The 15,218-nt window shown below is 55.5% G+C and overlaps 1 protein-coding gene across 1 annotated transcript; it reads right to left on the reverse strand.

Moving 5' to 3' along the window:
• Nucleotides 1–3,216: 3,216 nt before the first annotated feature.
• On the reverse strand, nt 3,217–11,622 carry PCYOX1L (prenylcysteine oxidase 1 like). Its single transcript, XM_077769033.1, has 5 exons — nt 10,628–11,622; nt 9,021–9,195; nt 6,929–7,140; nt 4,650–4,790; nt 3,217–4,181 (listed from the first exon to the last, which is right to left on the reverse strand). Exons 1-5 carry the CDS (start codon nt 10,962–10,964, stop codon nt 3,520–3,522), a joined length of 1,527 nt encoding a protein of 508 aa, XP_077625159.1. The 5' UTR covers nt 10,965–11,622; the 3' UTR covers nt 3,217–3,519.
• Nucleotides 11,623–15,218: the final 3,596 nt, after the last annotated feature.

Below are 15,218 nucleotides of genomic sequence, written 5' to 3' on the forward strand. Positions count from 1 at the left end.
CGTGGTGAGTCCTGGAGGCCCCACAGCCCCCTCTCCAGGATTTAGTAAGACTTTGGCGGCACACGAGGGACCCATGGCGTCAAGGCCTCGTTGTGGGGTGCGGGCGTGGGAAGAACTGAGCTGCAGGACAGCCGGTCTAGTCCTGGGAGACCCTGGGTTCCCCGGAGCCTAGGGACTGGGCGGGGCGACTCCTCAGCCTGGTGGGCCAGGCTGTACCGGAGCACCAGACACACAGAGATCCTCCGTAAGTGCCGCTTAGTTTTATATGGGTGGTGCTTTTCCCTAACTTTTGGGGCTTCAGTATTCTCGTCTGTGAAACAGGCAGATGGCATTTCGGATCCTCGGGGTCTTTTCCAGTGTTACCATCCTGCGGCTTGGGAACGTGGCCTTACGAGCCTGGGCTGGCAGTTGGCCCTTTCTAGGCCGCCAGTTTAAAGGCAGCAGCAGGGAGCTCAGGACCTTTGGAGGTTCAAGAAGAGAGCTGGGTCTACACTGGGCCCAGGAACCTCCTTTGGTATAAGTCTATGTGTGATTTATATTTTGCACCATTGGGTGAGAAACCCCCACTCCATGAGCACAGGGGACTGATCTGCCTCCTTTAGCGCTGCCTCTCCAAGACTCAGCACGGGGTCCAGTGCAAAAGAGGGTGCAGGGCTGGGTGCGTGAATGCATGCACGCACGCATGCACAGAGGCCTCTAGGGGGAGCCCAAGGTTTGCCCCAGCTCCTGCTGCCTCCTTCAAAGGTGGGTGGGGAGCAAGGCATTCCTCTGGCCCCTGCCATTCCTTAGCCACCTCCAGCTCTATCCTCCACAGCCTCCCACACCCCCAAGCGTAGAGTCTCCTGCCCTAGGGATGGAGACGCTGCAAAGAGTTTTAAACGTCCGCCACACTGCCCCAGGACTACTGCGGATGAGTGGCTTCCTTCCTGCTCTGTTTGGCAGATTATGAGGCTCTGTCTGGCAGATAATGAGGCTCTGTCTCTGTAAATGCTCTCTCTTCTCCCAGAGGGCTGTGGGCCCTTGGGGGCTTCTGTCCTGGTCTGAGAAGGCTAGGGTGGGCCCTAGGGCCAAAGCTTCCTGCTGGAACCCATGATCCCTTCTCCTATCTTCAGGAATCTCTGGCTCTTCCTTGCAGGCAGAGAGGTGGTGAGATCCAGCCCTCAGGTTGGGGCTTGGGGAAGCAGGCCAGCCGTCAGCATGGGCAACTTGGCCCGCTTTGGTTCTGAGCTGTTCAGGCCTGTCTACCCAGATGAAAGAAGTTTCTGAAGAACCAGCCAAAGCCTCAGCTGAGGACAGGGGATCAGATGTAACTGTCCTGGTTTGCCTCTTCTGTGCACACATCCTTAGGGATGCAAGGGAGGGATGGTTATCAGGGACAAGTTTGAAACTGGCCTGGGTCCTCTGGCCCAATGCCAACAATCATCAGTTACAGTAGGACAGCCCATGGCATCATTTCAAACACAGATCACGAAAGGTTGTCATTACATATTGATTGCAGTAGCATTGAGAAGGGGAGGAACAGCCCCATCCCGCATGTGGTTGAAATGTGCCTCTGAAACGCCCTTGCCACGTCTCCAAACTTGTAATCTGCTCCAGGGGAGGGGCCGGACTGTTCTAAGCCAATCAGCTTCATCTCAGTCCCTGTGTCCTGATTACTGGTCCAGCAGCTGAGTCTTAAAACCAATCAGCACGTGGCATTTGCTTGTCACAGAGAATTGGTTTAGCAGGGATCCAGCCGGCCCAGAGCCCACTCTGGTTCACAGTTGTGAGAGACCTCTTGGCCTGGACGTGGGTGGCAGCCATCCTTGACCAGGAGAGGAGAAATGGCGCTGTCACAGCACGGAGCTAGTGCCTGCCCTGTGCCCTGTGCCTAGACTCTCATCACCAATAAAACCTTTTTATTGCATAAGCCAGGTTAAGGTTGGTTTTCTACTACTTCAACCACAGGCATTCTTACCGATGTGCCCGGCTTCATAATTCCTATACCTGACAGGTACAGGCTACGTGCACTTTAAAGGCACCATCTTTTTCTCTGCCACTACTGTCACCTTGGCATAGCAAAAACAACTTCAAAGCCAATTTGGGCCTCCATCTAGGTGAAGAATATTTTGCCCCATGCTGAATTCAATTAATTTTAGCCAGAAGCTCCAGATTCAAACTCTAGGAACTCACAGACCTCAGCTATTTCCTCATGCTGGGCTGTTCCCACCATCTCTACAGAAAGGGGGAAGTGCGCTGGGTGACCTCTGGGGTTATTCCTGTTAGGAAAGCCACAATACACGGGGCACCTGGGTGGCTTAGTCGGTTAAGTGTCCGACTTCGGCTCAGGTCATAATCTCAGGGTTCATGGGTTCGAGCCCCGCCCCAGGCTCTGTGCTCACAGCTAGCTCAGAGCATGGAGCCTGCTTCAGATTCCGTGTCTCCCTCTCTCTCTGATCCTCCCCTGCTCACGCTGTTTCTCTCTCTCTCAGAAATAAATAAAATTTAAAAATTATTTTTTAAATTAAAAAAAAAAAAAGGAAAGCCACAGTACCAGTGCCGCCTGGCAGTGTTGTGTCCCCTCGGTTTCTGGGCCCTCCCCCAGAGTCATATTTATCAAGTCTGGGTGGGACTTGGGCATCGGCCTTGGCTTAACCTTAGAGGAACTCCATCCTGACACCTTTTCCTTTCCTCTGCTAGGGCAACTGTTTGTGGGTGAGGTAGGACCACCCTCTGTCATCTAGGAACTTGTATTCTTGCAAGAAAGGTCCACCGTATGACCCTTGCATAATAGACAGAATGGTCAACTCTTCCAGGTACTGAGGAAAAGCTTTCCTCTTCCTACGGCCTGGTGTATTTCCCTTTTTCCACTGGTTGCCAGGAAGCTCAGAGCTATGCTGACAGCTCCACTGAGGTAACCATCTCTTCCTTGGGTCCTACCACAGTCATGTCTCCCCATAACCCATGTGTTGAGAGGCCTGGGTGGTGTCTAGCATGTTCGCAGCTCGGTACCTCACATCTAGCAAGCCCACAGTACATGGGAGATAGGATCATTATCTTAGGCTTTCTGATCTTACTTCTACTTTATTTGTAACCATCTGGTACCTGTATTTCACTGCAGGTATTGCCTCACGTCGTGCATTTTGGGAAAAACAATAAAGAAACCTGATTTGTAGTCATTTCCCCATATTTCTTCCCGATTATCCCCGTGTTCTAATTAGAAAACCAAATCAGAAGCAGCTGGAAGGGTGGCTTTTTATTTCTTCTTTAAAAAAAAAATAAATAAAATGAATACATGGGCTTGAATTTCCTTCCCTTCTCTCATTCTCCCCCTTAAAAAGAAGCAAACACTGTGAAAGTCCTTAAGATAGAGAGGCAGAGAGTGGGCCGCCTGGACCCACGCTGGAAGAAGCAGCTTGACACACGAGGGGCCTCAAAGAGGCCTGGCAGGAGAGCGCAGCCTGCCCGGCCGTGGCCGCTGGGGGGCGCTGTGACCCATCTTCACCAGGGATGGACCTTCCGGGCTCTCCCCGGGGGCGCTCACAGCTCAGTCTTCACCTTGTGCATCAAATCCTTTTGGTCAATCTTGTCTAGGTCCTGGTACCAGCGGTTGTAAGCCAGCAGGGCCACGTTCTTGGCGGCCACAGCCATCACCTCCACGGAGCTGGCCGCCCACTCCAGGGCGTTGAGGTAGAAGAGCTGGTCGTGGAGGGCGAAACGCGGGAGGCCGGGGTGGGAGCCGTACAGGGGGTGGGCCTGCCACTCGGCCGTCTGCACTGAGTAATAGGAGCGGAAGAGGGTCTTCAGCTGGGACCGGAGGAGGGGTTTAGGGGACTGCACTCGCCAGACGGCCGCCTCCTGAGGCTGCTTCCGCCGGAAGTTGGCCGAGATGTTGACGGGGCAGATGTTGTCCAGGGCACAGAAGAAGTTGGGGAAATCCGTGGTGAGGATGCTGGCAAAGGGGAAAAGCTTAGGGTCGGGGAAACCGAAGTAGGAAGAGTTGAGGTAGCCATGGACCAAGGAGATGACAGTGGGCTGGAAAGGGCCCCGGAAGGCATCTATGGGCGGGTCAAAGCCGTCAAAGGTGATGGTGCTGCTGTTGTCGTCCAGGTGCAGGGGTGTGGCGATGACCACTATGTCATAGAAGTCGGAGCCATTGCCCACCTCATTCTCATACTCCACATAGTACAAGGGTTTCCCTTCTGGAAGGCGAGAGACAAAAGAACACAGAAGTCAATTTATTTCTTGCCTTCTCCCCACCGATCTCCACCAGGGGCCCAGCGCTGAGGGTATGAGACGCCGGGTGCAGTAGGCTGTCCGGATGGTGGGTCCTGGGCTTTCTGCACTGCTGTGGCTGCAGAGTGAGCACTGGACTGGGAGTCAGGAGTCCAGCTCTGCTCTGTGGACTTGCTGGAGGAACTCGGGCAAGGTTGTGGCTCGAAGTCCTCCCTGGTCAAACGAACGGGGCTGGATGAATGCAAGTCTTACCTTTCTGGCCCTGACAGTGGACTCGGGATGACAGTGCCCTCTGGTGTCACTCAGTGGTGCCGGGGCTCCCCATGGGTTTGTTAGAACCACTTCCCAGCGGATCCAAGACCAGGGTTTAGGGGCAGAGTGGTGGAAGGGTTCAAGGTCTAGGGCTGGAGCGGCCACGCCCCCTGCTCACTCACCTGTCTGCTGCAGGGTCACAGTGGTCACTGTGGCATGGATCACATTGGCCTTGGTGAGCTTCAGCAGACCGGAACAAACCAGCTTGTTGCCTCCCTCCACGGACCACAGGCTGCCCTGGGCCCCAGCTAGCGACATGGCTCCTGGGCAAAGGGGGAGAGTGGCCGGTGGGTTCTCAGAGCCACTGGGCCGTGGGGCTGGAGTCCAGCACCATCCTGCCCGCTGGGCCGCCATCCCAACATGGATGGGCCAAGACTCCCCCAACACGGACAATGAGAAACAACACATGCACAGCACAACGAAATTTACAATGCTATGAAGTAAAGATATGTTCAGTCCAAGAGCCAGCTAGAAAAGACCACAGATTGTAAGATTCTATTTATACAGACTGCCCAGAAGGGGCAAATCCATAGAAACACAGAGTGGATTTGTGGTGGCCCAGGGCTAGAAGGCAGGAGGATACTGGGGAAGTGATGGCCACGGTTATGGGGTTTTCTGGAAGCAGTGAGAATATTCCAAAATTGAATGTGATGCTGGACACACCACTCAAAACCACGGAACTGTTCACTTTAAATAGGTGAATTGGGGGCACCTGGCTGGTTCAGGCAGTGGCTGAGCTCTTGATCTCGGGATTATGAGTTCGAGCCCCATGTTGGGTGTAGAAATTACTTAAAAATAACATCTTTTAAAAAGAAACAAAGGGGTGAATTGTGTGGTATATGGATTATATCTTGAAGGACACACACAAGATACCAGAAGAGTGAGCGGGTCAGCCTCGCTGAGGGGGCGCTGGGCAGGACCCGAAGGCTAGGAAGGAGGCAGTCATGCCAACAGCCAGAGGAACCGCACCCCGGGCCTAGGGGAGGGGCTTGCTAACTACAAACCTTTTCACTCATTTCTCCAAGAAAAATGGGCTGAGGGCCTCTAATGGCCCAGGCCCTGTCCTCAGTGTGTGGGACACCCCAGTAAACAAAGGAGACAGAACTACCAGCCCCGAGAAGCCTACATTCTAGTGGGAAAGGATGAAAGAAGTAGATGAAGTAGGTGCTTTTAGAAGCTGATGGCCGCAGGGTAGGGGGACCGGCCCTGCAGAGGGCAGGGGTGGGGTGGTAGGGTAGCTTCCATGCAAAGGATGAAAAGGAACATCTACACAAAGACGTGGTGGGAAGTGAGAGTTTACCAGGGAAGAATGTTCCAGGTGGAGGGAGGGCCACCCAAAAGCCCCAAGACAGGGGTGTGTCCGGAACGCTGGAGACATGAACAGGCGGCCGGAGTGGCTGGACTGGGGATGAATGAGCAGGCAGGTGGTGGGGCCAGGCCAGGCGGCGCCTTGAAGGCCACGGGAGGGGCTCTGGGTTTTCCTTGCAGGCAAGCGGGAGCCCTTAACAGAGTTTTACACATACGCCTGCCATGATGGGTCTTTTGTTTTAAAAGGATCCTGCAGCTGATGTATGGAGAAGAGCCTGGAGGGGGAAGGGGGCAGACCTGTGGTAATCTAGGTCACGGATGCCGACGCCTTAGACCAGGGAGGAAATGGCAGTGGGAAGCCCCCAGACTCTGGATATATGTGGAAGGCAAAGCAGATGAGATTTCTTGACATACCATGCAATGGATAGGAGGGAAGAAACAGGTCAAGGCTTCTGCTGGAGCCACAGAAAGGAGCTACTACCAACCAAGCTGGGAAGACTGTAGGGGAGGCAGGCTTAAGGGGAGAGCTCAGGGGTTCAGGTTTGGCCACGCGGGGTGCCCACAGGCCTGGCGGTGGAGGCACCAGGGCGACACCTGACGCGTGGGTCTGCAGTCCCGTGGGGAGGTCAGGGCTGGAGCTCATGCTCGGGGGTCAGTGGGTAGAAGCGCGTGTAGTCGAGAAGAGGACCATGAACCTGAACCTTCCATGTTAGCAGCCTGGGAGGAGGGGTGGACCTGTCCGCGCTGGAGGACGGCAGGGGGAGCACATGCCCACTGGCCCCAGTAATGAGCTGGGGAGGGGAGATGCGCTGATAGGTGGATACCCAGGGGCTCCGAGGCCCCGGGGGCGGGGCAGTTCCTGAAACGGAGCGGTGGAAGTGGTGGGAACACAACAGACCTTAGATCTGAGCTTTCCTTTCAGCATCTGAGAAGCGGGGTGAACACTACCTCCTGCCAACCTAGAGGACCAATGCCAGAATCAAATAGGCTTGAAGCAGTAAGGTGCTTAGGCAACCGTACTGCACCTGGTTAAAGTGAGGTTGTTACGGGGAGCCCACTCCCTTCCGGGCACTGGGGGCCAGGGGAGGCTCACCGGCAAAGGCAGGCATCGCCGCGGACTGGCCGTAGCTGGCCCGCAGGACGGCAGAGACGACGTCGTCGATGAAGCGCTGAGTGACGCCCACCTGGAGCAGGGACTCGGCCACGGAGCGCTGGGTCATGTTCACGAAGGCAGACTCCCCCAGCGAGTAGAGCAGCTCCTCCACGCCCGAGAAGGCATAACCATGGGCCTGGTACTTATAGATCCTGGAAGACACGCATAGGAGGAGTCCTTGTGCAGAAAGGCCTCTGGGCTGACCACCCCCTGCTGGCTCACTGCACCTGAGAGCCCCAGCAGGAACCAGGCCCTCCTCACCACGTAGAGGGGACAGGAGGCTGGCTCCTCGGCCCATTTGCCGACTATGGCGGTCCTTTCCCAACCCCAGGGACAGCGCAAAGGGTGGGCAGATACCCTGGAATTGCACTAGACCCGGCTTCACATCACGGATCTGTTAAATGACAACTCTGGCAGCTCGCCGAGGGCACAGCCCGCTTCTCACTTGGGTGGGACTGCCAGGCAGTGGGCCACGGCCCGCCCCCACAGACGCTGCCCCTCTCCAGCAGCTGCAGCTCTGCGCTGGCTTTGGGGGCCATGTCAGACCCAATGGCCCGTCTCCCACCAACGTTGTCACGTTCTGTGCAAGCCCAGACCGGCCTCCCTTCCGGCTCCCTCCAACAGGCTCTAGCACAGCCCTGAGCTCATATCTCTACATCGCCCCTCCACCCCCCGTCTCAGGGACTAGCAGTCTCTGGGACTCATCCGCTGGTAGATTTCCAGAGGCGCTGGTCTTTGAAATAGCGCCTCTGCCTGGGCTGCCTTGTAACTGTGTTGACTCTGGTTATCAATGGGACTTCCAGAGTTCCTCTCCCGCGAAAGAAAAAAACCTCAGCATCGTAGGTTTGGGTAAAATCGACAGGGGAGAGAAACATAAGAAGAAAGAGGGGTAAGAACATAAACTCTGGGGAACACCTGGAAAATATAAGGAAGAGATGCTATAAAAAGCACAGCTGTGGAGGTAGGGAGCGTGGAGGAGGCCAGTGGGCCATCTTGAGTGACTGCGTCTGGGCCACGAAGTGGGGAGCACCTACAGGGAAGAGCCGGGATGCCGGCTGGTGAGTGGGTGAACCGTGGGAAGTGGACAGAGTGACACTGGACCACTTTTCCTCGTTATCTGTGGGGGCCAGGGAGGAGACTGGGACCCAAGGAAGAGGGAAGTGGTGAAGACAGGAGTTTGTTCTAGATGGGGAAACTGGGGGGACAGGAGGGCTTGTAAGTGGGTGGCCCACAGGCTGCGAGAGGCCTATACATGCTTCATTTCGCTTATGTAGAAGATGAACTGGCTGCATGTCTTGAAAAACCAGATTTTGGGGCACCTGGGTGGCTCAGTCGGTTAAGTGTCTGATGTCGGCTCAGGTCATGATCTTGCGGTCCACGGGTTCGAGTCCCGCATCGGGCTCTGTGCTGACAGCTCAGAGCCTGGAGCCTGCTTCAGATTCTGTGTCTCCCCCTCTCTCTGTCCCTCCACAGCTTGTGCTCTGTCTCTCTCCGCCTCAAAAACAAATAAACGTTAAAAGAAATTTAAAAAAAAGAAAAAAGAAAAACCAGATTTGACACACGACTCTGGATTTCCACTTCTTCAAAACAACAGGAAGATCTCGCCGCATGCGGTCAGCATGGCCACGAGGCCATAGCAGGCTCTAGCACAGTGCTGGCGCCCCCCCTCAGTGGGGCCTTGCTCCTCAGGGCATCTGCTCCCTCCTCTTCACTGCCCCCTATTTCACTCATTCACATCGCAAGTGCTCCCCCTGCAGGTGGCTGCGTTTGCATCCCGGGCTCTTCTCAGTTCAACAGAGGGAAGGAATGCTAGCCTGGCTACACCAGGGGCCCATCCCGGCACCAAGGGCACCAAGTGGGTACGTTCCTCCCGCTGGGGGCGCGCCCAGGACCAGGACGGACCTGTGTGGGGCTCTCAAACGCAAGCAAGTCCCTTTTCCTTCTCGACAATGTACAGTCCAGCTGGGTCCTTCCCGGTCTCTCTTGCTCGCTCCCTCCGGAGCGCCTTCCCTGCAGCCTGCCCTGCCCGTACCTCATGAACTTCTCCATGACCTCCTCCACCCACATCTGCAGTCTCAGGAAGCTGATGCCATAGTGCCACCAGAGACGGAAGAGGTTCAGCAGGTACCAGTCCGTCTCCTCCAGCACGAAGTGCTCCCCGCTGAAGATGGCGCTCCTGCCCACCACCTCTCGCCGGTGCCTCAGCCCTGAGGAGACAGGGAAAAGCCCCTCAGGTCCCTCTCATGGGATCCCCAGGAGAAACGCAGGACCGTCTTGCAGGATGCAAACGGACCGGCTCCATCAGAGGGAATATGAACACTATGGTTTGTTCATGTTGCTGCTTGTTTAAAGCAGCAAATGAATGCACTGGGCTGGCTAGTCCATAAAGACATGAACGTGAAAACCAGGTACCATTTTACATTTTTTTTTCCAACAGGGATCCACTCAGTCATGAACGAGGGAAATTCAGATGTCATCCCACAATGTCCAGGGACCGGCAGCTCTTGGACAGTGGCCTTGGACAGCAAGACCACCGGGGGGGCGGGTCACAGCTCTTTGCAAACTTCCACACGCTACAGCTCACAGAGCCCTGGGACGTAAGCATCTCACTTTATCCTCTCTTCGCCTGGGAAGAGGCAGAAGAGGTGACAGCACCCCCAGTTAAAGATGCAGAAACCGAGGCTCAGAGGTTACAGGACCTACCCCAAGTCCCAGGCTTTTGTAACTTTCCCTCCCGTTCCTGTCCCTGAGCCACTAAGTCCCCCCATCCCAGGGGCAGCATTCCTTCCGCATCCTTCCAGAGGTATTTTCTGCAAACACTCATACGTGTCTGTACATCCAGGGTTTCTTCCTCCTCCTACCCCCCCGCCCCCCCAGTCTACACACTGCTCTGCACCTTCCTGGCATACTGTGTCCTGTAGATTGTTCTATACTCGGGCGTAAAGGACCCCTCAGTCTTCCGGCTGAACGGTCTGCATATTTACTTTCAGATCCCACGTGGGGTATTTTCAACCTTTTGCAACTACAAACAACGCTGTAATGAATAACGCTGTGCGCGTGCCACTTAGCACATCTTCGAGTACACCTGCAGGGTCCCTTCTGAGAAGTGGAGTTTGTGCGTCAAACGGTCTATGGCTTTGTGGCTTTGCTACGTGCTGCTGGGGCTGAATCGAACTCTCTTACTCATTAGCTGCGGGACCTCAGCCAAGGTGTAGACATCCTCTGAGCCTTTGTCTCCTCAGGAGCTATAACCCCTGTGTTGCTGGAGGGTGGAGTGGCAGGGAGGGCTCGAGGTGAGGTAATGCCTACACACCACTTGGAAGGATGCTGGGTACCCGGCGAGCACATAGCACGTGGAAGCCCGATCATGATCATGGCTATTGAGAGGCAGCCAATTGAAAGGGAAGGAAACCGGCCCGGAAGTTGAACCTGTGTTCTAATCTGGGCTGTGCAACTAACTCACTGTGTAACCTCAGGCAAGCTTCTTCCCCTCTCTGGTCCCAGCTGCTCCATCTGGCAAATGGGGAAACTGGGCTACATGACCTCCCGGCCTTGGCTGTTGGGGCGATCTGGAAAGAGCCCAGTGGCTGCCGCCAGCCTCGGGGCGCCATACGCGGGAGCCCAGGACAGTGCACTCACCCAGCTGCTTGACGAAGTCCTGCATGTGCAGGCTCAGGGAGTGGAAGGAGGCGGCCCCGCTCTCATAGTGCTGCTTGTTGACTGAGATGGTGGCCAGGCGGCCGCCCACGGTCCCCTTCTCAAACACGTCGATCTGCACGCGGGGGCCAAAATGCTGCTGGAGGAAATGAGCCACGGCAGAACCCCCGATTCCAGCCCCAACCACGGCTGTCAGAGCGCCCGCAGAGCAGGGGGGGGTACGGGGGAGCGGGGGAGGGAGAGACAGAGCATAGACATGAGAATGCAGGTCCGCCCTCGCAGCCTCCTGGCTGGTGGCTCCCAGGCCCTTGCATTTCATAGGCTTATAACATCTCAGAAAGGAACCCTGTGGGCTCGCTTTTAGTAAAGCTATTAAAAGAGAGCAAAGGACAACCTGAAAACTGTCACCTAGTAACCCTCATTTTGTCATGAAAAGGACCGCTTGGCAGCAAAAAGAGCCGGAAAGACATCTCAAAGTTCTGGACGATCATTTAAAGAGAAAGATTTGACTGTACGCACACTCACTATATTGTCCCTGTTTTTATCTCACTGTGAACTAACTGGTGAAAACTTGGTCACTGACAGGTACCGTTAGGTTGGATCAGCGTTTGGAAACTCAGTCCGGGGTTTGGCAAACTACAGCCTGTGGGCCAAATCCGGGCCTGTGCCCGTTTTTGCCAACAAGTTTTACTGGAGCACCGACACTCTCTCTTTGGCTTGTTTATGGCTGCTTCCATGCTACGGTGGTAAAGCTGAGCAGATGCAACAGAGGCTGGACGGCCAAGCCTAAGATATTCGTTCTCTGGCCCTTTCCTGAAGCAGTCAGCCAACCATTGGTATAGTGCAACCTACCGCCTGACACTTCATATCTCTTCTACATCTGTGTTTGCCAAGACTGGCATGCACCCTGTGACAGGCTGCTCACTACTGAGCAAGGCACTCGACACCACTCTGGAGTCTTGTTCCAGAGTTTCGGCTTTGAGGACTTTTTGGATCTTATCAGCCACCGTCTTTCCTATGCCTCCTGCCTTCCTGCTGTTTGCAAACTTGGTTCATGTGCCGTGGGTGTTCTTATCCAAGTCACTGATAAAAAACGTTTCACTGGCAACGTGGGCTCCGGGGTGCTCCCAGGAACCCCTGTCCAGGCAGATGCTGATCTCGATGCTGGTACTGGAGAGCACGGGCCCAAGCCAGCAGAGCCGCTGTGAAGCTACAGAACTGGACAGCCACACCGCCCTTAACGTTTGCCCACCGCGGATCTGAGACACAGCTGCCCTCTCATGACAGGCTTGCAGCTTGGTCCAAAAAGAAAACGAGATAAATCTGGTGTGATCAGTCCCTACTAGACCCGTGGTGGACCCATGACAGACCACCAGCTCCTGTCAAGGAAGCAAAACTACAAGGTTCCTTATGATCTGGTCTCCACTGACTTACACGTTCCCTGTCCCAGCCCCCAACACTCCACCTGCTCGTCCGCCTTGACTTTGCGCCTTTGCCTGCGCTGCTCCCTTTGTCAGGAAGGCTGTCGCCTTTCACCTCGCCGCTTCTATGGCCCTCGCCTGGCTCACTTCAGCCAAGTCCGGTGTCACTCCCACATATTTCTGCCGCACGCGCTCCTACCCTGCGGCTTGCCCTCGCACCCTCTCCTCCACTCTCTTCGTTTAAGGACCGAGCATGGCTCACTACGTCCCCAGATCCTGCAGAAAACAAACCACTTCGCCCTTTCCAGTGTTTACAAAGCCTTTTCCAAGAAAGCCCTTAACCGTTTCAAAGCAGCGAGAGCTCCCTTCCTCTCCATTTGCGACGGAGCCCCAAATCACCCAGTTTTCAGAGGACCAACTCTCGCGAGGCCTGAAAGCTGCGCACGGGCTATAGGAAAGCAGAAGAGCTCACCTCATTGCGAACCGGCTCATTCAACACCCACAACCTGACGCCCACTCTCTAGTCCATGATAAGATGTGCTGGGCCACGAGTGAATCAAGCAGGGCTTTTGTCCTCCTGAGCTCATGCAGGGAGTGGGCAGACAGACTCCTGCACAGCGAGCTAGGACAGCGTGTGACCAAGCGCAGCAGCAGTGTTCCAGGGAATCCTGAAGAGGAAGCAATGAGTTCTGCCCGCATGGAGACCAGGCTTCGCAGGGGAAATAATGTTCGACAGTGGGCTTTCCCAGGCAACAGGAAACACACTCTCCAAGGCGAGAACAGCATGTAGAACTGGGGCAGGGGGGAGGCCAGGGGGCCATTTAAAGGGTCCAAAGCCACACTGAGCTGTTCAGATTTGATACCCCAGTCGTGTGGGGGTGAAGCCCTCCTCACAGGAAGCTCCTCATTCTCATGTGTAGAGTCCAAACCACGCGGGGCGAACTCAAGCTTCTGTCAGACAGCTAAGGACAATCAAAAACGCGACAGGGCATCTTGGCATTGCCAAGCGTCCTGCCCTGGGTGACCCCTGGGGCCAGGCGGGCAGGGCCAGCCGGAACGAGCCAGGCAGGGAGCTCTGCATTGCCAGAAACAGTAGTCCTGGGAGGAGGCCCCTTCCCCAGGGGCTAGTGTGAGGTGTCTGGCTCTGCCGCCCACTTTTGAGAGATGGGGGAGGGGCCCTGCACCTCTAGACAGAGCCTGTCTGACTTCCTCATCCTTTGAAGGCTGGCTCAAAATCCACTTTCTCCCTGAGGTCTTCTCTGACCCCTCTAGCTCTCAGGATTTCTCTCTCCCCTGAACTCTCAGTCCCAAACAGAGTGCTGGCAGGCTTCTCTGTCCTACCCCTTTATGGCCTGAGCTGTGGCTTTTGTAACCCAAAGAAGCCTTAGCACTGTCCTAGCCCAGTAAGTCTGTGGTGCTCCCACGGGGCATGGTTCCCTGACCATAAGGGTAGGGAGGGCAGCTTCACACCAGAGGCCTAGCATCTCCGCCTGTGGGGATTTTATATGAGAGGGACTTAACATCTTTGGGAGTCATGTAGAGTTAAAATGACAACTGTTCAGAGAAATACACTGCAAACAAATACGGAACTCGAGGCAGGGATATGCATGATGAAGTATGTAGCAAGGTGCCCCGGTGTCTGCAATTTAATCTGGGAAACGCACTGAGATAGATGTAAGACCAATTAATGGGCGGGTGACAGTTATGTAATAACGCAAGTACAGGAGCAGTTTGCTAACGGCAGAATCTTGGTGCTGAGTGCACAGATGATCACTGTATATCCAGTTCTTTCAAATTCGCTCGCCGCACGTTTGAAAATTCAAAATAAAACACTGTAATAAAAACCAAGATGACTGCTGCTAAAAGTTGTCCGCTGTCATTCAACAACTCTATCTCCACTAGACCTACCACGGGCTCTGTCTCCTATTGTCCCTGAGGTTCTGGCTTAGATGTTACTTCTAGGAAGCCTCCAGGGCACTCCCAGAGCCTGAAGGTGGGTGGAAAGGCTCTCCCGATCAGGGTACCTTTTCAGCCTTAAGGTCGACTTCCCTGTATTGTGCGGTCTCTCCTCCAGACAGGAGCTACGGAGTACTGTGCCTGCTACCCTCACGGCCCTCACTAAGCCTTTATGAAGGACATCACCCAGGCCGGGTCCTCACTGTCATCCATCGGGGCACCTGGCAAAGGGCCAGGTCCACCGCAGATGCTCAGTGTCCGCGGACCTTCTGGTGTGATCTGTGGCCAGTCCTGCCTCAAGCTTCTTTTCCGCCCCAGGCAGGCGCCGCCACATGCCCACGCCCCCCCGGGATCGGCACCTCGCCTACTGCCGATCCCCTTGCTGGCCCACTCTCGGTCCCTCGCCTCTTCTCCAGCCAGCCCCTCTCCGGAAGACCCCTCCCTCGCCCAGCTTCCCTCCCCTTCCCCCACCCGGCAGCTCCCGGCAGCGNCCACTGGCTGTTCCGCCTTCTGCCTGCCGGTCACAGCCTCCCATTGGACGAGCGGCCGTCTTTCTCCAGCAAGGGGCTCTCATTAGCTGCATCTCTCTCCGGCAGGCTCTGTCATTAGCAGCTTCCCCGTCCCGCCTCCTCGATGCGGCTTCCTCATTGGCTGGCTGGCCCTGCCCACGCGCAGGTGTGCGCGCTTCGGCCGCTCAGCATCAGGACCCGGGCCCTGGTGCGTGGAGACTGACGGGAGGGAGAACCGAAGCTTTGACCATCTCGGTTCAAGTCCAGCCGCTGCGAGTTACTAGCTCTGTAACGTGCCTTCTCTGTGTCTCATTCAGTTTCCCTGCTCTCCCTCTAAGTGGTTGTGTCAATCACGTGAGATAAGGGACGTGATACCGTTTGGCAGTGTCTGCAAGTGCAGCAAATTGCTGACCAGGCGTGCAGCCACGGTAGCCAGGCGCTACACTCTGCCTGTGCGCAAGCAGGGCCAGATGCTTTTGAGAGGCCGTCACTGAGGAGTATTTGCAGTTTCTACATACAGTTTGCGTCTCTGCCTTCTACTTAAAACAAAGGGGCGGGGGTCGCCTCGGTAGCTCAGTCGGTTGAGCTGGTTGAGCTCAGGTCATGACATCAGGGCTCCTGAGTTCAAGACCCCTGTTGGGTCAGAGCCTGGAGTCTGCTGTGGATTCTGTGACTCCCTCCCCTGCT

This window comes from Crocuta crocuta, unplaced genomic scaffold, assembly GCF_008692635.1.
Source record: "Crocuta crocuta isolate KB4526 unplaced genomic scaffold, BGI_CrCroc_1.0 scaffold340, whole genome shotgun sequence".
In the NCBI taxonomy this organism is placed as follows: Eukaryota; Metazoa; Chordata; class Mammalia; order Carnivora; family Hyaenidae; genus Crocuta; species Crocuta crocuta.